This window comes from Convolutriloba macropyga, chromosome 3 (assembly GCF_964194025.1).
Source record: "Convolutriloba macropyga chromosome 3, txConMacr16.3, whole genome shotgun sequence".
Lineage (NCBI taxonomy): Eukaryota > Metazoa > Xenacoelomorpha > Acoela > Convolutidae > Convolutriloba > Convolutriloba macropyga.
This window is the reverse complement of record NC_134470.1, coordinates 28,712,556-28,738,514: the sequence shown is the minus strand read 5'-3', so window position 1 is coordinate 28,738,514 and position 25,959 is coordinate 28,712,556. Positions and strand designations below refer to the sequence as shown.

The 25,959-nt window shown below is 35.5% G+C and overlaps 2 protein-coding genes across 7 annotated transcripts in view; one reads left to right on the top strand and one right to left on the bottom strand.

The window, feature by feature from the left end:
* The window catches only part of LOC142336595 (uncharacterized), a 72,403-nt gene that overhangs the window by 25,232 nt on the left and 21,212 nt on the right, over nt 1–25,959 (top strand). The window contains exons 12-14 of the mRNA XM_075385506.1: nt 161–368; nt 1,251–1,474; nt 11,470–11,510. Coding sequence (XP_075241621.1) covers nt 161–368; nt 1,251–1,474; nt 11,470–11,510 — 473 coding nt within the window. The remainder of the gene's footprint in view (nt 1–160; nt 369–1,250; nt 1,475–11,469; nt 11,511–25,959) is intronic.
* LOC142336132 (glycine receptor subunit alpha-1-like) overlaps nt 11,342–25,959 on the bottom strand; it is a 31,739-nt gene continuing 17,121 nt past the window's right edge. For 4 of the 6 annotated variants that reach the window (XM_075384704.1, XM_075384710.1, XM_075384705.1 and 1 more), the window contains exons 2-3: nt 18,840–19,685; nt 11,342–12,752 (exon numbers count right to left, since the gene is read on the bottom strand). In XM_075384704.1, coding sequence (XP_075240819.1) covers nt 11,543–12,752; nt 18,840–19,141 — 1,512 coding nt within the window. In that variant the 5' untranslated portion in view covers nt 19,142–19,685 and the 3' untranslated portion in view covers nt 11,342–11,542. The other 2 variants (XM_075384707.1, XM_075384711.1) reach the window with 2 other exon arrangements.

Genomic DNA, 25,959 nt, shown 5'->3' with positions numbered 1-25,959 from the left:
ACGGTTTCAATTTCGTTTGGGATACGATTTATTTTTTAACCGATTGTGCAATCTGCGATTCAGTAAATGTTTATGGCAATGGTAATTTTCCTCTTTCTTAATTTTTAGCACTATTTCTGACAGTCGCCTCTGTTGAGCATAATTTTCTTTTGAATTTCAGCTCTGGGTGTGGCGAATGAGGAGAATACAGACAGCAAAATGACCATTAAGAAGATGGTTGTCGCACAAGGAATAGGTGGTGGAATCTTTGCATTATTCGGTGGACAGCATCTGGTGATATTAATTACAACAGCGCCTGTCGTCATATTTACATACATTATAAAGGAAATTTCTGATGATTTGGGTGACGATTTCTTCACAATGTATTGGTTAGAAACAATTGTTAGCGTGTTGTGCAATATCGTAGTCGAGGCTAACGAGAATAGCTGATTTTTTTTATGAATCAAATAAATTTACCGCCTTGTTTTAATAATTAACAATAAGATCAGAAATACAAAATGTGGTCAGAAATTAAACATTAGGTTATTGCAAGCTATCATTTCTGATCCGAGAGAAGAATAAAGACAGTGTTGCATCGTCTAGCGGTGTCTTTTTGAGAATAAAATTTGAATTCTAGATTTGGTTTGTTTTCAAAATGAGAAAAAAAATCAAAAAAATGTCTGACAGCAACGGCATGGTGATTTTGGCGCCACGTATTTGATTTGATTTAGAAAAAAAGTTTTCTATGCGAAAATACTGTGATTAACGCCAGAAGCGTTATAAGTTTTCGCAAGACTATTGTGGATCCGAAGGTTTTAAAGTCATTGTAGGTTTATGTATTTTTTAATTGCTCTTGAACGAAGTTCATAGCAATTATTGTAAACGTGTGTGTCTTTTTTATGCAAATTTTTTGCTTGACAATTTTGCGCTTTTGTTCTAGAACATTGTTTGACTTCTCAAGTGACTTTTTCACGGTTTCGTTCATCATTTTTGAGTGATCTCTAGTGCTTCGAAGTTGCTAATATAAAATCGGTTGAAGCATAGCAAAATTGAGTGACTCGTAGCACAGTGGGCAGTGCGAGAGCTCAGTGGTTCGAATCCCGGTGGGGTCAAAGTTTTCTTGCACCTATAAAGAAAAATTGATCTAGACTAAAGACCATGAATTAAATTGCCTCGCCTGTCGTTCAAGAGCAATTCTTCGGATATTTGTTTATGTTTAAATAGCGACAATTTTGTTTGTTTATTAGAGAGAGAGGTTTGCTGTGTTTTAGTGTGTCGGGACTATTCAACAGTCTGTTTCTGGTCATCTACTCCTGCACCAATTGCTGCTACCTGATGAAGTTCTGCTATCGTTCAGTTGATGAAGTATTTGGAGTCTTCATTTCCATAGCATTCTTAGTGGACGCGATTAAGAGCTGCGTCAAGATATTCGATGACCATTATTGTGACATGTACACAGTGGTCTCTGGAAACGGATCTAATGTTACCATTGATGGTAGAGTTAAATATTTGAATACTTAACACAAAAGATTCGATTTTGAAATGAAAGATGGAGGCTAAATAATGCTCGTTTGTATATGTTCCTTAACCCTCTCATTGGTAAAGTTTTCTAAAAAAAAACAAGTTAAACTTTGGAAGCAAAATAAGTTAATAATTGCTCTTGAACGAAGTTCATAGCAATTATTGTAAACGTGTGTGTCTTTTTTATGCAAAATTTTTGCTTGACAATTTTGACTTTTCGAGTGACTTTTATGCCCTTGACTTTTTGCGTGATCTAAAGTCCTCTCTCAATCACAATTTCAAGCAGCTGAATTCAATTGGCGGCAATTTAATACTAAAAATCAAATGAAAAGTGCGCCGATACTGGTGCCATTTTTGGCTTCACTAGGCTCCCCATCCCTCCATCCCCCCGACTGAAGCAGGCTGCAATTGATTAGAGCTCCCACTAGTCGTTCGAGAGCAGTTCTTCCGACGCTTAGTCGGTTATGTTTTCAATATTTGTATTTCTATTGGATGATTGCTTCCCAATTAGGATTCGACATGAGTACAAGTAGAACTTTCATGTTCAAGACCTGAATAATTGCTCTCGAACAAGGTTTAAAACAATTTTTGTGGTCGTCTGGTTTTATGCGACTCGAAGAGGAGTGTTGGTATTCTACAGGTTTTTACGAACTGAAGGTTACTACTGGTCTTCTGTGTTTTTACAATTCGAAGGTGAGTTTTTTTGCCATCGGTCTTTGATTAATAGACGCGAAGCGATAGCGGCTATTATTGGGGACATGGTGGTTTTTTTTACATTTCAAAGAATTTGAATTGTATTGGGGTGCTGTCTCTTTTTAAGATCTGTTCTCACATTTTCATGATTTTTGAACTCAAATTATATTAGTAATTTTAGTCACACCGAAACACGAAGTGGATCGGAAAAGCGAGTGGTTTTGCGGCTCTAATTTTTTTGGCTCTATTTTTAAAGTAGAGAGAAAACGGTATTTGAACAAAAATTCGCTAGTGGTTTTTTGTTCACATGCGGCAATTTCACTGTTTTTACTGTTTTTTTTTCAAATTTTTGGGTTGGATTTTTTCCAAATGGTTTTACCCAATCCATTCATCGTTCTTTCTAGACCTAGTTTTTTGTTTGAGCCAATATTCAATTTATCGCTATTGGTTTTCTGTTCACATGCGGCATTTTGATATTGATTTTCTGATTTTTTTTCGATCTGATTTTTTTAGAAATGGTTTTCCCAATTCACTCATAGTTCGTTCTAGGTCTAATTTTTTTCTGTAATCAATGAAAATTCTTCAAATTGTACGTCAGGACTTGTCCTGCTATGTTTTTTTTTAATTCGTCCCCATCGATGATTCTTACGACCTGATTTCTTGGAATTGACTTTTTCAATGACTTCAGTGATTTTCACTGCTTTGCATTTATAATTTGTGTTCGGGACGTCATTTTTGCTTTTAGGTCACTTGCGTGACTTGCTTCACTAAAAAAAATTGACTTCTGAACTCACTTTTTATGAACATTTACTAGATAAATATCAATAGTTAAATCTAAGTAGTGCCAAACTTATATGCCCTAATTCGTGGGTATTAGTCTTGAGTTTTTGATTTTGAATATCAATTTTGGAAGAGCTCTTTCAGGGTTTTTCTCTACCAACCGTATATGTCATAAAATTGACATTCCGAATCTAACCCAAAAAGCCTAGTGAACTGTTAAAGGACTGGTGGTCGAGCTGTCTATCTTGTTTCTTTAGTTGTTTCAATTCATGGAAGGCCACAAGCGTCTATCGCGGCTACTTTCCGGCAATCTGCCGGCTATGTTTTTTTTCGGCAGGTTGAGTTTGTTCAAGTGTTTACCCTAAAAACGAAAGAATTCACCTTGACTTGCCTTATTGAGAAAGTGACCTTACTGAGAAAAGTGACCTCAAAAAATTAACACCCCAATAGCCTGCACACTCATACCACAGCGTTCATCTCTTTTATATACTCAAGAACTGGCGAACTGAAACTTCAATGAGTGCATGAAATAATTTTGTCTGTTGTGTCTACTTTAGGGCCTAATTTTTTTCTGGGCTTTTTTTTCACGGTTTGCTGTTAAATTTGTAAGCCATAAAGTAGGTCGATTCTCAAGGAGGGTTCCTAAGTTTGGTTTCAGGTCTAAATTAGTGCGAAAGGTCTCGAATCTTTGCTGTCTTGTTTTAATGTCTAATAGCCACCTCAGCTCAGCCGGTTATTATAGCGCTCCTAATTTTTTTGCTTCGTCGCTTTAACTAATTTTTTGTTTTAACTTAGTTCACAGCTTTTTCAACATTTTGAGTGAAGTCTTTTTGACTTCTCTGGGCGAGTTTCACTCTTCTCTCATTCTGCTAAAAGTGTCTTTAGAAAGCAAAGCAATTCAAAATGAACAGAGTATCAAAAAACGAAATCAAACACAGAAACCGGATAAACCCTTAAAGCCCAATTTTAGATGCCCGTTACTCGAACTTTGTTCTTAGTTACCATCTCTAATGCTTATTGGTATTGATACTAGCCCTTGTTTGGTCTCACTACGAAAGAGGAGTATGTTCACTTCCGAAATGACATCGAAATAGTTTGCACTTTAAAATTGTTTGTACAAAAATCATTTTTTCACTAGTTTTTTTTCTCTTCCTTCAATCTCAATCTTGGTTATTGGAATCAACGACGGCTATTTTCCGGCAATCTGCCGGGTATGTTTTTAACTGTCTTTCCATTTGCTCTCGAGCAAAAATTGAAGAAATTATTGTAAACGTGTTTTTTAAGCAAAGTTTTAGCTTTAGCGTTTTGTTCTAGAGCATTCTTTCAATTTCTATTCTTGGGTGAATTTTTTACGCTTGAATGCTTGATTTTTGCAGGACCTAAATTGTTCTTGTTCAAAAAATAAGTCAATAAGTCTGTTGCTTAAACTGATTGCAGAGTGGTCAATGCTTCAGGCTGTTGCGTCGTAAGTTGGTGTTTCGAATCCCTCCTTGGTAGGAATTTTTTGCACTCATAACTAGTTATCCAGACTAGAGCGCCAAAAAATTGACCCGCCTGTCGTTCGAGAGCAATTTGTCCGACGGTTCATGTTTAATTGTATTAAGTTTCTTCATGACTTCACTTCTTCCGTGTCCAACATTGCAAAACATTTCAAGTGTTTGTGTTGCGGTAGACAACCCAGTTTAATGTCAAATCTAGTTCAGTTAACTTGTTAGTGCATAAATTTTTCCTAGATAAAATCTTCAATTAAGTAAGTCCTCTCCTTATAGTTTTAATTGTTTGAAAAACTATGACCTGTCAGCAATATGTAAAAGCTAAATAAGGTTGCAGCGAAAAGATAGAAAATATGAATAATACAAACGAAATGTGTTTAGCAATGATGTTTTGCAACAAATCGGAGCTTTTTAACAGAGAAACTATTATAATCAGGTGAAACTAACATAGTTTTGAAGCAAAATAATTGAGCCATTTTACGGAAATAACTTTTCAAAAAAATTCGTTTGGTCCAGTTAGGCTACCGTTTCCTGTTATCAGCATTTTAAAAATCTTTTCAGGAGCTCATTGGCAGAAACGCAGGAAAATCTGACCTACTCGAATCAAAAGTCTACGCATAAAGATTCTTCAAAGAACAAAAAAGTAAAATGAGAGATGTCTCCAAATTGTTTGACAATATTGAGAAGCAATTCGTTTCCTGAGGAGCCATTAATGCCAATTGAACTAAATATATGCGGATTAATCGCAAAAAACGGAAAAAAGTGGCTGTAATAGCAACAACGAGGCTCGGTAGTGTGCGTTTGTACAATGTCCCGACCCAGTTCATTCATATTCTTGACTTAATTGGCTACCAAATGAGCAGGTAGAAAACTTTCAAAAACACACATATCGCTCAACAAACCATTGATTGAATAAAATAATGCCAATTTAGGGTTGATGAAACTTGTTGTTAATAGGACTACTAGAAAAGACATCATAGAAATCAAATAACAAACTTTAATCACGACCAAAACTCGATGTCTATATTTACAACAAATAATAAAATCGAACTCGCATCAGATAAAAAAAACTAAACAAAACAAATCATCCTATACTTCATTAGAACAGATATGGGACCTGTTCTCAATGCGACTACGTAACCGGTCTCCAAAAAGAGCAAAAAGAGGCGAAGTTCCAAAATTTGTTTCAATTTTTGAGATCAATTAATCTTAAATTGATTAAAATTTTTAATAGCCGCTCTCATCTTCTCAGCCGGCTATTATAGCGCTCCTAATTTTTTTTTTACTTCGTCGAACTTTTTTTCGCTTTACCCATTTTGCCGCTTTTTCGACATTTTGCGTGAAATCTTTTTGACTTCTCTAGGCTAGTTTCACTCTTCTGTCATTCTGCTCAAAGTCCTTTAAAACGGCAGCTGCTCAGCGAAGCAATTCAAAATGAAGAGAGTCAGTATAAAAAATCAAAGTCAGAGATAGAAACGGGATAAACCCATAAAGCCCATTTTTTGATGGCCGGTACTTGAACTTTGTTCTCATAAGTTTTAGTTACTATCTATGATGCTTATTGGTATTGATACTAGACCCTGTAGCCTCTCACTAAGAGACAGGAGTATGTTCAATTACGAAATGACATCAAAATAAATCGCACTTAAAAATGTTTTTATACAAAAAACAATTTTTGTTAATATTTTCTTTTCTTTCAATCCCAATAGAGTTATGGGAATCAACGGCGGCTATTTTCCGGCAATCAGCCGGGTATGTTTATATATTAAGTGAAATCACTAAAATGTTAATTTATATCTCCAAAGGAAGTAATTGAGACCTGTCATTATGCAGTTTACGTCATACGACTACAGAAAAGAAACACAAATACCGGCAAAATTGCAGAGTTCGAACTTTGCGTGAAAATGGCAGTGAAGCCGTAAACCATAAGTTTGTCACCACAAACATTAAAAATGATCAATGGTGCAAATTTTTAAAGCCAATGGGATCTACCATTAATGTTTTAATTTAAAAAGAAAACAACAGTCCTATAAAATGTACAAATTTATAGAGAAACAGATACTTGACAAATTTTTGAAACTAGAACCGTTAAAAATTAAATTATAGCCCACTGGAAACGGGTCGTGACCTGTATTTTTAGAGACTGTTCTACAAATGGTCCAAAAATGATTTGAAAAATGGCGATGCTCAAAATCGAAATCTTTTTGAAAACAAATTTTTTCAAAAGTAATAATAAATATAAGATTTCTTATAGCAGATAGATTAATTTCAACTCCTGGCGAAGATATTTGCACCGGCTTTGTTAATGGTAATAAGTCACAAGACTACAATTTAACAACAAATACACAGAAGCCAAAAACTTCACAAACAATTCTACATCACAAAGTTAAAGGCACTTGGATTATAAGTGACTATAATTATAACTTTGATTATAACTCTGTTATCTGAGGAACTATAAATCACCACCTGCTTCTCATCTGAACATCAACGGGTCTTCAATATAAAAAGTCCACCTAGAAATGACAACAAATAACCCCAAAATTCTAACAGTATCGAAACTCGAAATTTTATCAAAAATTAAATGGTCGAAGACATCAGTAAAAACATATAAGCATGAGAGAAACTAATGTTTGAATCGACAAAAGTATTGGAGACTTCTTATTAATGAGGTTGATTTACTGGATGACAAAAACTAGAGCAAAAAGGAGACAGTTAAAAAATCTTTTATTTGAAAGTTTAATTGAAAGTCATTAAAACAATTAACTATAACTGAAATAGTACTGTATAGCTTTGAGATGTAATGGAATGTTTTCAACTTCTTAATATCAGAGATTTTTAAAAAATATTTGCAATTTTTTCAATTTTTTTTAGTCCTTGAATTTTTTATCCTTTTTTTCCGGCACCAGGGTCCTAGGGACCTCCTCCAAGGCTTTGTGATAAGCTGTTTCTTCGCATAGTTTCTTGAGTTAATGGAATGGTTATCAATATTTTGATGACTCTAGCTTAGCAATTTTTGATAAAATTAATTTTTTTTTCAAATTTTCGGAAAATTATTATGTTCCAAGCTTATGGATCTCTATGAGCCAGTGAAACTATTTAAAGATTGAAATAGGGATACTGGATAGTCTTTTGAGACAATGAAATGGTTTTGAAGATTTTTGTATCTTTTATTTTGGCAAAATTTTGTTAAAATTTGCGATTGTTTTCAAATTTTTGAATATTTTTGTCCTTTTCTGAGTTAAACGGTCATTACTGGCCAACGAAGTTTTTCAAGTCTTGCAGATGGGCTACTTGAAATAACCTCAGAGACAAAATACAATTTTGAACGTTTTCAATTCGAAATCTGGAAGGTTTTCTTTTAAATTTTTCTATATTTTGCAAATTTTTAAAATCAGTTTTTTTTTGGATTTCTTTACTAGCTAGGCTAGAAAACAAAGTTGCAGAGTCGAATCAAGCTAAAGCTAGCCTCTTATAAACCGTGGCTAGCTTCACGAAGCCAACCGCTCGCCTTTCGTTTGAGGGCAATTCGCCCTTTGTTAGTCGGTTATGTTAGTACTTGTTGAATAGAATTTCGCCCAAAATTGAGAATTTGAGCTAATAATAGGGTTCCAAGTGGCTAATTCTGGGATTTTGAAAACAATGAATATAAGAATGTTGTGTAGTTTGACGTAGTTTGGAGAACATATTTACCTTTGACCTATCGGCCGTGAAAGTGAACGAGATTGTTCAGAAAGATTATAGTTCACAATTTTTTGAACTCCGAACTCCGATAACTGCTTGAAAATGGCAAAAAATTGTGCAATCATTTTTTCACCCATGTTCATATCCACCCAAGATGAGGCTCGGAGCAATATTTGTTTTTACGAAAATGCATGTGGCTAATAATAAGTTCTTTGGAAGTATGCCTATTATCAAATAAAAGATTTTTGATAAAAAAGAGTACTTATAATGATCAAACTATCACCGAGGGTCGTAGATGACGTTTCACTCGATAGTGAAAGTAGCTATTACATTAAAAGGTTCTACAAAATTAGTGCTTTTTAGCAATCTTTTAAAATGTATCAATTCTTAGTTGCTATCGAGCGAATTTTTTTTGCAAATATTCTAAATTTGTTGGTCTTACGCCTCGAAGAAGAGTATATGTATTCTACAGTTTTTTTAGCTGAAGAAAGTTTGTTCTTGATTTGAATTTTGACTTTTCTTTCGGTCAATTTGCCTGTTTTTCAACGTTGACTTTTGTTTTCGAATATTGTTCTTTAAAATTAGCTCAGTTTGTAATGTATAGTTATTAGGAAATGCTGGTATTATTCAAGGTCAAAAGGTCGTTTTGAGAATTCTTGAGTCCATTTCCACACACGCACACAAACACGCGCGCACACACACAAACGCTCACAAGCACGCGCGCTTACACACACGAAAACACTCTCACGCACGCATACACACACGCGCGCGCGCAGAAGGGCACACACACACACGCAAACGCGCACGCACACAGAGATATGCGCGCGCACAGACACACGCGCGCACACACACGCACATTCATACACACACGCGCACACACAACACATACAAACGCAACGCACACACACGACCACTCTCACGCGCACACATACAAACACACACACACGCACACACACACACGTGCGGGCACACACACAAACACGCGCGCATGCACACAAACACACACGCACACAAACACACACGCGCGCGCACACACGCGCAAACAGGCACACGCACAATCACGCGCACGCACACACACACGCGCGCATACACAAACGCGCACAGACACCAACACGCGCATGCAAACAATGGCGCGCACACACATACGCACACACAAACAAGCGCGCACACACAAACACGCACACACACACACACGCACTTTCATACACACACGCGCGCACACACACATACAAACGCAACGCACACACACGAACACTCACGTGCACACATACAAACACACACACACGCGCGCACACACACACGTGCGGGCACACACACACACACGCAAACACGCTTGCACTCACACGCGCACACACACGAGCACACACGCACACACACAAACAAGCGCGCACAAACACACGCGCGCGACTACACGAGCGCACACACACAAGCACACATACGCAACGCGCACACACTTACACACTCGCACACACAAACACGCGCGTACACACGCACACACACACACACACTAAAACACACACACACCTACCTACACCAATTCCTAACTAACAGTTAGCTATTTCATGTTGAATTTTCTGGAATAGTTAGGGTTAGTTAAGAGTTTTTAATTGCGCGACTTTTCGAGGCGTTTTCGGTATTCTACCCGCTTTGTTTTTTTTTAAAGTAGTCTTGGCCGTTTTGACTTTTGAGTGACGTTACGCCTTCGAATTTTTTGTTTGGATTGATCTAAATTTCTAAAATTTTTTGATCTAAAGTGTCAGCAACTGGTCTCAAGTTGCGGCAGTTCACTACTATAAGTCAAATGAAAGTTGCGCCAATACTGGTGGTTTTTTTTTTTTCATTTTAAAATTTATTAGTGGTTATTAATAGCCTCCGTCAGCCTCTCGACGGTATTATTTAGGCGCTCTTTTTTAATTCGCTTTACCTTTTGATCACATTTTTCGTTTTACATAATCACGATTTTTACGTTGAACTTCTGATTTACTTCACTCACTGTTTCAACTGAATGGATTTTAAATTCTTTCACGCATTCAATTGCGCATTGTGGTGAAAACTGACAAAGTCAAAAAATCAATATAAAAAGAGACGGGATAAACCGATAAAGTCCGGTCATTATAAGTAATTGAGAATTAGGTTATCAAAGTTCAAGAGTGTATGCTAGCTGACATTGGTATTAAGCCTATTAGCTTTCAGTTTAGAAGCTGAATTAAGTCAAGTTTGGAATCCAATTGAAACTGCACGCCAAAGTAGAACACTTTTTGACCTTGAAAAAAAGTCAAAAAAATTGGTCAATCTATCTCCTCTTTTTGTTCTGTATCTGTTTCAATCCCGATATGCATCATGTGGCTATTTTCCAGCAATCTGCCGGCTTTGTTATATATTAAGCTTTATTGACGCCATTTTTAGCCCCGTAGCAAATTTAGTTGCTTGGTGATCTTTCGGGCAAAATTAAGACGGATGGAAAGATTATAACGATTATGGATAGAGTAAAAACGTTTGCTACGAGTATTAAGATTTTAGCAATATTTTGGCGATCTTTTGCGATTTTTTTCTTAGCTTTATTGGACTGATTTGGCTTCTCATTATAAGAAGCAATATAAACGGAGATTTCAGAGATTATTAAGTTGTAAAGCTTACTATTCTCTAAGTTGACGAAGTATAATTTCATTGGCTAAAGGACTTTGTAAGTTTGGCCCCCCTTCCCTACTCTCCTGCCGCTTGCCCTCGCCATCTAAACAAATGAAGTTGGCCTACCTAACCAAATTATTTTTTGCAAGTGCAAGCGTTATTTGTTTTGTGTTACGAAAAATATCCGTCAATTTAGTTCATGTAGAGATACGCTAGATTTTTGATTGGTTTACGTCGCATAGGAAATGTTGAAAACCATTTTTTTTCAACTCCTTGCCTGATTATTTGCTCTGGAGCAAAATTTGATTTCAGTATTATGCAACATTATTGCTTCACCGTGGTTGATTTTTCGAATGGCTCGTACGTCTTTTTCTTTTTCGCTGTCTAGATTGTCTCGCTCAACATTTTCAGTAGCTGCACTCAATTGGCGACAGTTTACTGCTAAAAGTCAATTAAAAAGTACTCACGTCATTGGAAGCCCCCTAGTAAAACTATGCCCCATTATTGAAGCTGGCTACTATAGAATTGAGGCCTCGCCATTCATTTGAGGCCATTTAGTTAGTCGGTTATTTTTGTAGCTCAATTAATTGTTTTCATCTAATCTAATAATGCGTCATTTTGTCAAACTTACAATAATTACAATAACAAATGTACTGAAAAATCATTTATGCTGCATACAAATATTGTGTTTCAGGAAAAGCGGTCTACGAGCAGACGAATCAAGATTGTGGAAAAGTAAGTTTTCATCAGTTGATGAGTTTATAAACCTACGTGAACGGACACGGCTGTGCATCTCGCTTATTAGTCTCTCCTATGCTTGTGTTCATAAGAATGTATGCAACATATGTCCAATAAAAACAGTTGAATACGAAGAATATAGCTGGGAATAAAATTCGAGCCGCTCTATCGATTTTGGTGATGAGTGCTGTGGAGTCTTTTGGTTTGTGCTTTTTCTTTGGTTTATCGTTTGTAATGTATTGTGTGGAACCCGCGGGAGAACTTCCATTAGCCCCGTTGGTTATAAGAAGAGCTGAAGGTGAATTGAGGTTACTGCTGTGATTTTGGTTGGCTTGTTTGCCACTAGAAAAACATTCTCTCTTTGCAGCCTCTTTTGCTTTCCTGGTTGCCTGATCGTTGAGAAAATCGCTCATTGCGAATTCTAACATGGCAGCTATGACGAAACTAAAGCAAACCCAGATGTAAATATCCAGGAGGGAAGTTTCCAGAGTGATGTGTTTTTCCATGTTTTGTTGGCTCTGGGTTGCAAGAGTGAGCATGGTTAAAACAGTTGTTACTCCAACACTTGCACGTGCTGGAGTTGCGCCTTTGTTGATCCAAAAGGTCACCCAACTAAGAACAACTAGAAGCGCTGCTGGTATATAGATTTGATATATGTATACAGTGTAGAGTCGTTCTAAGTGAACAACACCTTCAAGAATTGTAAACGTGTAGCCGGAGTATGTGGCGTAGAAACAAGTCGAGCTCATGTTGAGAATCTTGAAGCCCATCTCAGAGAGTGGCTCATATTCAAATGGAAACGAGACTCCCTCTCCGTTGTCATCTCGCTGCCAAACCAGGTACAAGTCTCTGTAGTCGAAACCGTAACTGGATATCAGGATTCTGCACGTGGTAACGTCGAAGGGAAAGTAGCGAACTTGTGGTTTGCATGGCGTTACAAGACGAACCTTGCGGTCTAATGTGACTTGTCCATCGCTTTGTACGCTTAAACTTAAGGAAGACGGTGAATAGAATATAGACCTGGCAAGGATGAAGTACGTGTCGGGTATCCAGCAGTAATTGACCACCCCAGCACCGCTCATCCGGATGCTGTATGGCTCTGTAGAGGATTTGTTTACAATTGTTGTGTGAGATGATGCCATATGAGACTCGGAAGGAATCTCAAAGGATTCTCTGGAATCTGCCCACGTTTCAGTCATGTAGAGGTCAATGGTAGCCTCACCAGCGACGTCCCGAATGCTTAAATTTACAAGAGTTAAACCATTTCCAGTTTTTTAGGTAAGCTAGGTAATCGAGTTAATGTTAAAACTAGATCAGTTGCATATGCACAATTTTTTTTTTCAAATTTTTCTAAATGACACTCTAAATTCACAATAGATTTCATATTGTTTCTGCTGTAAATCTTTTCACGTATACATTGCATTGCTTTTAGAAGGTTGAAGGAATTTTTTCCGTTGGTGCCTCCGTGTACATTATGCACCCTAGTTGTAGAGCAAGCACATGTCGGGGGTTGCAAATAATATACTCGCTATGAGATGGATGGGGTGGGGCCAAAGCAAACGATCCAGTTTATGAATGGATAATCTTCAAATCAGGTTATAGTTGTCAATTGAACGGAAAAAATATCCATGTGCATCGATTAAAGAAGTTTTTCGCGTCTAGGTTTCCCTAGTAAACGGGAATTTTTTAATGATTAACGGGGGTGGGGAAGGCATGCACCGTTTCCTATTGCTGAGTGATAGTTCGCGTCTCAGCACGGTTTTTACAAACCAAATAGTTTGTTATGGCGATTTTTTTGCCAAAAATTTTTAGCAGGGTGGATTTTCTTTACTCGTCTTTTTGATGTCACGGATAATTCATGAGAACAAGGAGTGTAGATTTTAGTTTTAAGTATTTTTGTTCAAGATTCGTTCTTCATTTAATTCCGTTTATACGCTGTATAATTTTAAAATTAAGTGCTTCATTAAAAATTGGTTAGTTTTGCTAATTCAATGATTTTATCATTCAGTCAATTGATTTAAATGAGAAAAATTAGTTTAAATAAAAAACTTCAAGTTAACAGATGCCGAGAAAAGCTTATTTATTGCTCTTGAATGGAGTTTGAAGCAATTATTGTAAACGTGTGTCTTTTTTGTGCAAATCGCTCGATCGTTTTTGCGCTTTGTTGTTGAAAATTCTTTGATCTCTTTTGTGACTTTTTCACATTTTAGTTCTTCATTTTAGTGTGGCCTAAGATGATATCGTTCTGAATTAAGCGATTGTGAGCAAAAGGAAAGCAAAGGCATTGTAAATGAGTGGTTTAGATATCAGACTGCCAACCTGGAGGTCAGAAGTGACCTCTGTCTGAGTGGGGCGGTTTTTTCACCCGTGTAACATTTAAGCTATACCACCTCCAAATTAAATTACCTTGGACTAACGTTCGAGATCACTTCATTTGACGTCAGTCGGTGTTTGCCTATCAATCGGTTAATTTCATTGACAAAGACAAGCCTCCGCTTTTTTTCTGTAGAATTTGTAGTGATTTTGTAAATATAGTTTAAGTGGATAGATTTTGCTAAGTATAAGTTGCTAAGTTTGCAGTGAACTCTGGGTAATCTTTGTACGGATTCGAGTTATATTCTCGGTCTTCTATTTAAAAATTGTTTTCCTCAGCCTCAAAAAATTTTGAAGAAATTCAGTTTGATTACTAATGTGAGCGATTTGATAGTTTGTGAATAACGCTCTGAAAAAGAAAAACTAGCTGATACCAGTTTCCTCTCAATCTCTGATTTTAAGCAACTCCTGAAAAATAGTTTAGCAAAGAGTTGCGAAAAAATACTAGGCTTGAAAAAGTAATCAGGCATCATGATCTCTTGTATACATTTAAAAATGCATAGAATTAGTTGCAATCTTGACCTCCTACTCGCCATTATTTGAAGCAAAAGTGTTTCGAGATATGTTTCGAACATTTTATTCGGCAATTATTTGTGCCCTTAAGTCTGTCAACAACCTTAATCTATTCACGGGGATATCAAATTGTTAATTCTTAATATCAAATTCTTAATAAATGCATTACAAATTTTATGCGATTTTTCGCTTGACCGATCAAATTGAAACACTAAATTGAAAAACTTTTTCAATTGATGCAATGAAGTTAGCTTAAAGTTCTTTAATTTTATTCAGCAAGAATTTCATCTGCAATAAGTGATAAATTGGCTGATAAGAACAGTCTCGTAAAACTTTCTGTTAATCAATTTTAATCATTTTTGCTTTAAAAAGCACAGCCATATACCACTAAAATTTCGTCCTAAATGCCCGTTTACAAGTGAACATGTGAATTTATGTTGTTAATTGCCATTCGGACGGAATTGAAAAAAAAAATGAATTTTGCCATTCTTCAAAATTAATTTTTCCGATCAACTTAATTAGAGCAATGGAGATGAAAGAACAAATTATGATCCATCAAATGTTTAGAAAATGAGCAAACGTTTTAAAGGATCAAAATTAAAACTGAAGGAAAACCAATGCAAGGTGGCTGGAAACAAGGTGGCTGAATCTTCTAGAATCACTAGTCGGAACTAAAAACTTCAATAAATTGTTATTAATTGCTCTCAAACGAAGTTTGTATTAATTATATTAGTCCTTTCTGTCTTTTTTAATGCGATTTTTCGCTTGAGCAATTTTTCTTCTGACGCTTTTGACTTTTGGTCCTCAAAAACGGGATAAACAGTTAGCGCGCGGCGGGCATTAAGTCCTCTTAGAGCCTTTCAAATCTGTTTCAGCTCAAACTGTTTTGGAGACTTATACTTATGGTGTGAAGGGGGGTTCTTTCAGCCCTAATTGTCAAGGATTCTCCTCCAGGGTTTTATAGTAGGATATTGAACAGTTTCTAGTGATAGTGGAATGGTTTCAACATTTTAACATCACGAATTTTTTGTTTTTTTTTGACATTTTTCATTATTCACGTCTTTCCAGACGCCGGGGCCAAAAAACGTCCTTAGGGGGTTTTTAATAAGTTACTGAAAAATTTAATTTGACATGGAATAGCTTTTGAATATTTTAATATGACAAATCATAGCGCTTTTTTTATGCAGATTTATGCAGACTCAAGAGCCGAGGAACCTCCTTTAGGGTTGGACAATATGTTACTGTATAGTTTGTAAATGAAATGGAATGTTTTTCAAGATTTCAACACCAAGAATTTTAGCGTTTTTTTTTTTACAAAACTTGCAATTTTTTAAATGTTTTTTTAACGTTTATTGTTATCAATCAGGTTTTTCGGCCTGAGATAAAATCTCCGTTAGGGATTGATAATATGTTACTGAAAAATGTTTTTGGCAATGGATTAGTTGTCAACTTTTATTATCACAAATTTTAGCAGTTTTTTTTAGGCAACTTGCATTTTTTTCAAGTGTTGAAATTTTTTTGTTATTGTTTAGGTTTCTCCAGCCTCAAGAACCACATAAACTCCTCCAGGTTTTGATTATAGGTTACTGCATTGCTTCTAGATGCAATGCAATGTTTTTCAAGATTTTAATATCAGCAATTTCGGAAAATATTTTAAATTTTTTTAAGTTTTTTTTGAATGTTTTGAATTTTTTAAAATCATTTTTCCGGCTCCAGGGTCCTAGGAATCTCCTCCAATGTTTGATGATAAGCTGTCGCATGGTTTCTAGAGCCAATGGAATGGTTATCAATGGTTTAATGACTCCAGCTTGAACAAATTTTTTGATGAAATTTATTTTTTTTTAAATTTTCAGAAACTTCTTATCTAATATTATGGATCTTTATGAGCCAGTGAAACTATTTAAAGCTTAAAATAGGGATACTGGATAGTCTCTTGAGACAATGAAGTGGCTTTGAAGTTTCTAATATCTTTAAGCAAAATTTTCAAGCTTTTCAAGTCTTACAGATCGGCTACTTGACATAACTCCAGAGACAAAATATAGTTTTGAACGTTTTCACTTCGAAATCTGGAAGTTCTTCTTTTTAATTTTTGCAATATTGTGCAAATTTTTAATTTATCAGTGTTTTCATTGATTTATTTACTAATAAGGCTAGAAAACTAAAAGATACAGAATCGAATCAAGCTAAAGCTAGACTCACTAAACCGTGACTGGCTACTGACAAAGCCAACCGCTCGCCGGTTGTTTGAGAGCAATTCGCCCGACGTTAGTCGGTTATGTTAATTTGATTTTTAGTGGTTTTCAATTTTCTGATGCACCACTTCTTGACTCTTATATACGGAAGCAGCCACGGCGTAAAAAATTTGACATGGTTTTGCGATCCAAACTGGAATGAAAGTTTAATATGTTTTGAAAATAGTTCGATCTTTTTTTTTGAAATAACCATATTATTCGTCAACAAATCTATGTAATGCAAAAATTTTTTGACGAGTGGTTCTATTTAATTTGAAACTCCGAACTCCAAGCCCTTATTGGCGATAGGAAAAGTATTTTTGAAGCTTGCTTTGTGATAATTTTTAGTCAAACTGTTGAATTGCGGCTGGGACTGAAAAGGTCCTCGGAATATGAACGTCATCCCGACCTTTTCTACAGTCTTGCTGCTATTTCCCATCAATCGCTTTTTTCTACAAATATAATTTCCTCCAAATAGTTGAAACCTTTTCTTTGTGACTATCAGAGCTATTTTTAAACTTCAAGAAGATTGGGGATACTGTTATCAAATTGAGAAAAAGTTACCTCTTTGAATTTTTGCGTTACCTCAGAATCAAAAAATGGTGAGTTTCCGTCACAAGAATTTCTGCGTGCTTTGCATGCATCATAACCAACTCTGAGCCCACTTTTCCAAAGAATTGAGAGATAATGTTGCTGGTACAATTTTAATCAGTTTTGCCCTTGATATTTGAAGTTAGGCAGGAAAAATAGATGGTTCTCCCCAAGAAATTTGAGATCTTACTGGCAGCTTTGATGATCCTATTTAGCCCAAAAGTTTAGACCAAAACAGAATGGTACGACTGTAAATGTTATTGCATTGCAATCATGTTTTTTGTAAGAAAAAAAAACTTAGCCCCTTGTAAAAAGTAAAGCCTAAAAAATAATAGCAGTCAAACTTTTAGCAGACGCACTGCTAACGTTATATTTATTTCTCTGCGATTTTCATTGTTTCGAAAAATTTAATTTAGCATAGAATAGAAACTCCATGGTTATATACGCAAACTTTCCAAAATATTTTTTTCGAAAAGTTACGCTTAGTGTTCTCCAGGGAAAAAGCCATTTTTTTTCAATATTGCTATTTTGCTGCAGAGTCTTTAAAAGATTTAAAACTGTTTCCTTCTTATGAGAAGAAAATTGAGTAATAGCAGAACTATTGATAAAATGGAAAATGAATTTTTAAATTTTCTTAAATTCTTCAGAAATACAACAGATCCAGAAATACAACAGATCCAGAAATACAACAGATCCAAGTTAACAGTTCCAATGACTCCTCTTTGAATTGATGTTCTTCTTGTTCAAGATTTTAGGCTTGGTGCGTTATAGCAAAACAAAGGCAAAGTTTTTCAATATTTTTCTGTTTTCGTTGACGCATTTTCACCAGAAAAACTTGAATAACTTTGCCTTTTTTTTAAATATTTGTCAGCAGGCTACTTTGAAAACGTTTTGTGCAAAAGTGCTCAGTTGAATTTCTCTGTTCTAAAGTGGTCTGTTTCGTTGATTTCTCTCCATTGAAGTTTGGTTTGTAGCAATTATATTAATCCAGTCTTCGTATGCGATTCACCAAAACTATTTTGGAAACAATTTCAGAGCGTGAAGGGCGTTTTTTACCCTCCTCCCAGTTTGACCTCCTCCACCCACCGGTGCGCTCCCCCTCCATATTTTTTATAGTTCAGTTTGAGAGAGATTCCCTAGCAAACGTTTTAACGAATTTTTTTCCGATCTTATTAAAGGAAATTTTTGGTCTTAATTTTCTCCTTGCAGGCAATAAATCTTTCTAATGATCAATTTTAGTGTCATCTAGATATTTTCTCTGCAAATAATAAAGTATTCATTGGAAGTTAGTTTCTTTTTCTTTGTCCATCGAAACATTTAGAAATAGAAAGAGTAAACAATATTTAGGTGCCATGATTGTTTTGTGATGTTGGTTTTGCACCGAAAGTTGAAAGATATTAATTGTTAACTACACCTTTTTGATAAGATTTTGTTCGATCTGTTCTGAGGGTGGTTGACTCCAGTATTTTAATTAAAATCTGGGGAAATTGGCTTGAATTCGCTTTTGCTACATTTGCTGAAGTTTTCGGCCCTATCAGTTTTGTAAATTTGCTCGAAATGCAAAATTAGATGAGTAATTGGGTTTTGTCATTAAGTTAAGTATAATTTTTGAGCTAACCTCTCTAGACTGAGATGTACTCGTATAATGATGGGTAATCCATCGTCTGAGGGGAGTGTGTTTTTGAGCTTCAAGTAGTTTTTGTTCTTCTCCATCATATCAGGTTCGTCTGACTCATCATCGTCACCAACCACTGTACTTCCACTCGTTCCATGACTAACGCCTGCTTGTAATGTCTCTCCGGTCGGGAAGCCTTCGTTTTCAGAGCTAATTAAAAATGGCAGCAGTAATGTAAAAATAAGTGAAATCTGAAGTAATATTTCGGAATTTCTTTGTTTTATTTGAAGCATATGCAGTGCCATTTTTGATTTAGATGGACAGATTTGAGATGGGGTGGGTTGGCGGAACGGTTAATTTTGAGGCACTTTAAAATCTAAATTTGGAGACATATTGGAAGGGTAATATTTAATTTTGAGTCTGTGACGTACGCGTGGAGATAAGTTAAGCTGGATTATATTTCCATGGATTTGGGCAGTAGTTTTGATAGGAAGTTTGTATAAGGAGTATCTACCATGAACAATGAAGGAGGAATCAGTGAATGGATGGATTGGTAGAAACTGAAATAGGATAATGTGGGATAATTTGAGGTATCAATGGCACTGTTTTTTTGTGAGTCTATGTAAATTGAGGAAATGTGGTGGCATTGATTTATCTTAATTTCTATCCTGTTGTTCTCAATCAAAATGTTTCTCCAAATATGACGACCATCTCCTGGCTAGAAAGTGGTGAAATTAAGTAAATGGTAATTTGCGTGGTACAAAAGGGTTAAGCTTAACTGAAGGCTCAGAATGATGATCCCTTGAGGATGAATTTGTTCATCTTGAGGTGGACGTAGTGGGAGGATATCTGAAACAGGTTAATTTGAATATAATATTGTGCAATAACCTCAAGTGATTATTTGAGAAATGATTTTACTGTGAAAAAAGTATAAATAGCACAATGCTTGAACAAGAAATATGAATGAACATTTGCGCCCGGGAATACATTGGGGTAAATAGACAGTTCTTCATATCGAGGATCCTTTGCCGTTTCAAAAGAGTGGTTGAAATAGTTATATATTGGGCTATTGGACAATGGAAATTGGGTATGAAAGGTGCAGTTGCAATGCCTTTTCCTATTAGTTTAGTTGAATTAATACAGTTTGAGATGCCAAATACCCTTGTGTACTACTTATGACGGAATAATTTATTGGAAATATTGCTTGTTTTTCTATCTGTTTTTCCAGGGAAATCAACCACTACAAGTGCTGTTCTTCCTTAATAAAAATGTCAATTGCCTTAATTAGTACGCACATAAGCTGACTTGAGAATTATCATAAATCCGTGTTTGCCTGATCAAACAATCGTAAAATAAGTCCCGTGGTTAACACGTGTTTGCTCAAACCGATTCTTTTGACAGCTGCTTGAAGAAAGAGTCAAATGTTTTTGTCTGAAATTTAGACTTAGCAGATAAAGCAGAAGTTCGAACGGAACGGGGCAACCGTTGGTCTTAAATTTCGGGAGTTGCTTCAAGGGACAATCAAGACGCGTGAAATGTTGCTCTTTGTCTTTCCCTATTTGGTGAACCTAGTAAGACTAAAGCAAAATGCCGTGTATTGCAAAATTATCGCTCATATGTTCTATATGGGTGATGTTTAATCCGTAAAGCTATCTAATGGCACTAACGTTATGAACAGTATCATAAAGCGGGAGGACGAAAGAGATTGAAATCTGTTGTTTTTGAACGCCTGCCTCAACTCTCTCTTGTGGATCGAAGCGTTCAAATCGGGAACCCTTTTGTCTGACACTTCACGACTGATTAATCCACATAAATATTTTTATGTCCGGCTAGAAGTCATTTCATTTAATTTATGATCACCTATGATCTCTGTTCTCGTTAGCCGAAAACAAAAACAGCATACACTTGAAGCGAATGGCTTGCTATTTTTTTGAGGAATCAACAACAAGGAGTTACAATTAACAAAGTTTACGTGAAATTTTGCCTGTCTTCTGAGATTGGAAGTTGTTAACAACTAATAAAACGATGAAAAATATTTTGGTATAAAAATTGAGTTTCAGGATTTTTCTGTCATACAAACAATCAGATTTAAACGGTTTATTATTTGATTCTGCTTCTTTAATTGCTGCACTGTTTTATAGGTGAAGATAAATGGATGCGCTCATCTAGTGCTGAAAAGAGGAGACAGCTAAATATTAGCTCCTTATTTCTTCAAATACTGAACTTCCCCTAATATTTGGCCACAACAGATAATATCTTTTCCCTGCGATCCATGAAATATTGGACTCTTTCCCTCTCTCCCTGAAGGTATATTGGATTTCTTTGCTCTTTAGACCAAATAATGAAGTTTACGGGGTAGGATTGTTGGAGCGGCAAATTATGGCCCCTTTCTCTCTTCTCTCTCTCGCTCTCTTCCGCCCGTCTTTGTTATGATAAGCAAAGTAGATTAAAATGTGGCACGTCATGGAGACTTGCTATGGATTATTGCGGGCAATGGTTCCAATGAAAGTGGGCAAGTCCAATTCTGAAAGCAAGGTGTGAAATGATTTGAGGGGGGATGAGACAACATTGAAGGCGGTATGTCAAAAGAAGCTTAAAATTTGTCTCCCAGCGACGTAATTTGGATAAGTTGTGGAGCCATGATGATATGCTGCCTACACGGGGCAATATTGGTTGCTTAGAATAATGACATTCCCGTCCAATTAATAGGAAATTTGTCGAAGGTGATGGATAGCGTATTGATTGGGATGTATCAAAGATCTTTTTCATTAATCCACCCTACCGCAGCCTTTTTTTTCTTACGAGCAATTGCATGTGCTTTGCTTTGAAGCTAATCTCTTCAGAAAAATAAGTTTTACAAAGCCATTGTTTTTGGCGAAGGTCGTCAAAACGAAAAAATATTTATTACTCTTCGTCTCGTAAGATTAGAACGAGAAAAATGCACAGGTTGGAGATTGATTGCATATTGGACAGGAGCGCTGAAATAGCGTTCGAAAACGAATACATTGTGAGCGGAATTTTAGATGTTTGGGCATGGTTTCAGGAAATGTTTTGGGGGTTGCTGTCAGAGGACGTAGCAATTGCGTTGCTCTTCTGATTTAACGAATGACTTTTGACTTGAAGTGATCTATACTCTCAAAGAATTTTTGCGGTTATTTCTTCGAGAATTTTTCAAAGTGGAGGAGTTTATATGCGAGGCTGGCTTTTTTCGTCAGTCAAATTTTCACTTTTTTAGAGAAAAAAATTCACGCAGTGTAAAGAAAAAACACCATTGTGTAGCTCCCAGGATCCAATTTTGATTTATATATAAACAAAAGCCGAAATTTAAAAAAAGGGAACACTTTAGATTTGAGAATTTTGGAGGAAAAATCGAAAGGTGAAGTTGCTCGGGGATATCGAAAGAAATAAATTATTTTATATTTTTTATCAAACTTTTGTTTACAAAACTTTTTTATGCGTCTCTCTCAGTTCTGCTAATACAAACCAGTTTTGCTCTGTATCGACCAGCTTTTTTGGAAAATAGAAGACTTCAGGCATGTTAGTGCTCTCAAAATAGCGAAAATCAACTTGCAAAGAAAAATTTACAGGAAAATGTATTCTTTTCTACCTTCTAGATTTTTTTCTATTGACAATTATTCGTATTTCCTTAGACTTTCAGTACTTTTAAAAGCACGAAAAAGTAAAAAAAAATAATTGGTTTCACGGAAGAATCATCAAACGACTAAATTCATTATTTCACTTTTTTCACTTTTTTATTTCAAATCCTTATATTATTAGAGCAGATCGTTGAAAGTGACATCCTTCAGCATAATGAAAAACAGAAGAGTTTGAGACTTAGAGTTTATGGATTGCCAGGTAAATAACTGAATAGAAATTTCCATATATATAATATATATATATATATATATTTATATATATATATATATATGTGTGTGTGTGTGTGTGTGTGTTTTGAAAATTAAAAAAATATTTTGTTTTATGCAATTGCTCTTCGAACCGATCTTTTCGAGTCTGTCTTCGTTTTTGTGAATCGAAAAACCAAGTAGATCATTGATTTGATTTGAAATAAAAAAAGGAACAAACTTTTGAAGAATGAATACTGGGAAGAGTGAAAAGGCCAAATTGTAAATTACACTGACAACCGATGTATCTCAATGCTAACGAATAAGCGGCTTTAAATACAGCCTTAAAAGTTCTCTTACATGTTATACTCAAGTAGAGGCAAAAACTGTTCGAATTCTTAACAATTTAGAAAATATTCTTATTTGCTGCAAGTTATTGCTTTAAGTATGTTTGAAAACAAAAATGCGCTAATTTAGTCTAGCTGGTAACAGGTCTATCGAATTTAACCTTTCTCCACATTTCACAAACATTTCAGATTCTTTGAAACATTTCAGAAAATCTTCAGAAAATTTGTTTCAAATTTTGGTGTCATTATTACAATTGCCTATACAATTGCTTTAAGAAGTCCACGCCTATTATTCCAAATAAAACACAAGAAAGCTTGAGGAAAGGAGCGGCAACGAAAGGTACGGTGAAAAACGATGGGTAAAGTTTGATGGGTAAAACCATGGGCAAAAATGAAATACAACTACAAGCCCGACAAAAATATTTTTATATTTCATTTTGGCAACTGAACTTTACCCATCGTTTGTCACCGTACCTTTCGTCACCGCTCCTTTCCTCAAGCTTTCTTGTGTTTTATTTGGAATAAGAGGCGTGGACTTTTTGATGCAATTGTATAGGCGATTGTAATAATGACACCAAAAGTTGAAACAAATTTTCTGAAATGTTTCAAAGGTTCTGAAATGTTTCTGAAATGTTGAGAAAGGTTAAATTCGATTTTTAAAGTCTCGCAGACCTGTTACCAGCTAGACTAAATTAACACAATTTTGTTTTCAAACTTACTTCAAACATAATATTGACACTAAAGTTTGGAATGAATCATTTTAAGTTTATCGGATTTGTTTAAATTCTCGCAGATGTGTTCCCAGCGAGATCTAAACATCATATTGTTGGTTTTGGACAGATTTAAGTCCGCAATTTTGAACAAAAAATAAGTGTTTTTTGAAAATTTTCTACGGTTCCGGACAGTTTTTGCACTATGCCTCTAATCGTGCCTTACATTTAAAGTATCTAACTCTCTCAAACCAACTCCTTCACTCTTACACGCAAATATTAAACAAACACACATACATTCACACAAGCGCTCAAACACACACACAAACAAACAACACACAACTACAAGTCCGACTAAAATATTTTTGTGTGTTGTTTGTTTGTGTGTGTGTTTGCGCGCTTGTGTGAATGTATGTGTATGTGTGTGTGTGTGTGTGTTTGTGTAATATTTGCGTATAAAAATGAAAGAGTTGGTTTGAGAGAGTTAGATACCTTAAGTTTAAGGCACGATTAGAGGCATAGTGCAAAAACTATGCGGAACCATAAAAGATTTTCAAAAAATTCTTATTATTTGTTACAAATTGCGGATTTAAATCTGTCCAAAACCAATAATATGTTGTTTAGATCTCGCTGGGAACACATCTGCGAGAACTAAAAAAATCCGAAGAACTTTAAATTGATCCATTCCAAATTTTAGTGTCAATATTTCGCTACAATTGCTTGAAAGTCCTGTCGGAATAAATAACAAAGATGACCTAAATGAACGGTGACGAGCCTTGAGAAAAGATCGTCTGCCAAAGAGTGTTGGTTTGTGATGTGTATGGTGTATATGTTTGTAGATTTTGTCTGTGTCAGTGTCTTTCACATTGTGCAACACTTATCCTTCTAAAATGTGTTAGAGTTTTCGGGTACTCCCAACGGTTTCTCTGATAGAAATTCTAAAAATCGAATTTAACTTTTCTCCACATTTCACAAACATTTCAGAACCTTTGAAACATTTCAGAAAATCTTCAGAAAATTTGTTTCAAGTTTTGGTGTCATTATTACAATTGCCTATACAATTGCTTTAAGAAGTCCACGCCTATTATTCCAAATAAAACACAAGAAAGCTCGAGGAAAGGAGCGGCGACGAAAGGTACGGTGAAAAACGATGGGTAAAGTTCAGTTGGGTAAAGTTCGATGGGTAAAAAGATGGGCAAAAATGAAATACAACTACAAGCCCTACAAAAATATTTTATTTCATTTTGGCAACTGAACTTTACCCATCGTTTGTCACCGTACCTTTTGTCACCGCTCCTTTCCTCAAGCTTTCTTGTGTTTTATTTGGAATAAGAGGCGTGGACTTTTTGATGCAATTGTATAGGCAATTGTAATAATGACACCAAAAGTTGAAACAAATTTTCTGAAATGTTTCAAAGGTTCTGAAATGTTTCTTGAAATGTTGAGAAAGGTTAGATTCGATTTTTAAAGACTCGCAGACTTGTTACCAGCTAGACTAAATTAAGACAATTTTGTTTTCAAACTTACTTCAAACATAATATTGACACTAAAGTTTGGAATGAATCATTTTAAGTTTATCGGATTTTTTTAAATTCTCGCAGATGTGTTCCTAGCGAGATCTAAACATCATATTGTTGGTTTTGGACAGATTTAATTGCGCAATTTTTAACAAAAAATAAGTGTTTTTTGAAAATTTTCTACGGTTCCGGATAGTATTTGCACTATGCCTCTTATCGTGCCTTACACTTAAAGTATCTAGCTCTCTCAAACCAACTCTTTCACTCTTACACGCAAATATTAAACAAACACAAATACATTCACACAAGCGCTCAAACACACACACAAACAAACAACACACAACTACAAGTCCGACTAAAATATTTTTGTGTGTTGTTTGTTTGTGTGTGTGTGTGTGTGTGTTTGCGCGCTTGTGTGAATGTATGTGTATGTGTGTGTGTGTGTTTGTGTAATATTTGCGTATAAAAATGAAAGAATTAGTTTGAGAGAGTTAGATACCTTAAGTTTAAGGCACGATTAGAGGCATAGTGCAAAAACTATCCGGAACCATAAAAGATTTTCAAAAAATTCTTATTATTTGTTACAAATTGCGGATTTAAATCTGTCCAAAACCAATAATATGCTGTTTAGATCTCGCTGGGAACACATCTGCGAGAATTAAAAAAATCCGAAAAACTTTAAAATGATCCATTCCAAATTTTAGTGT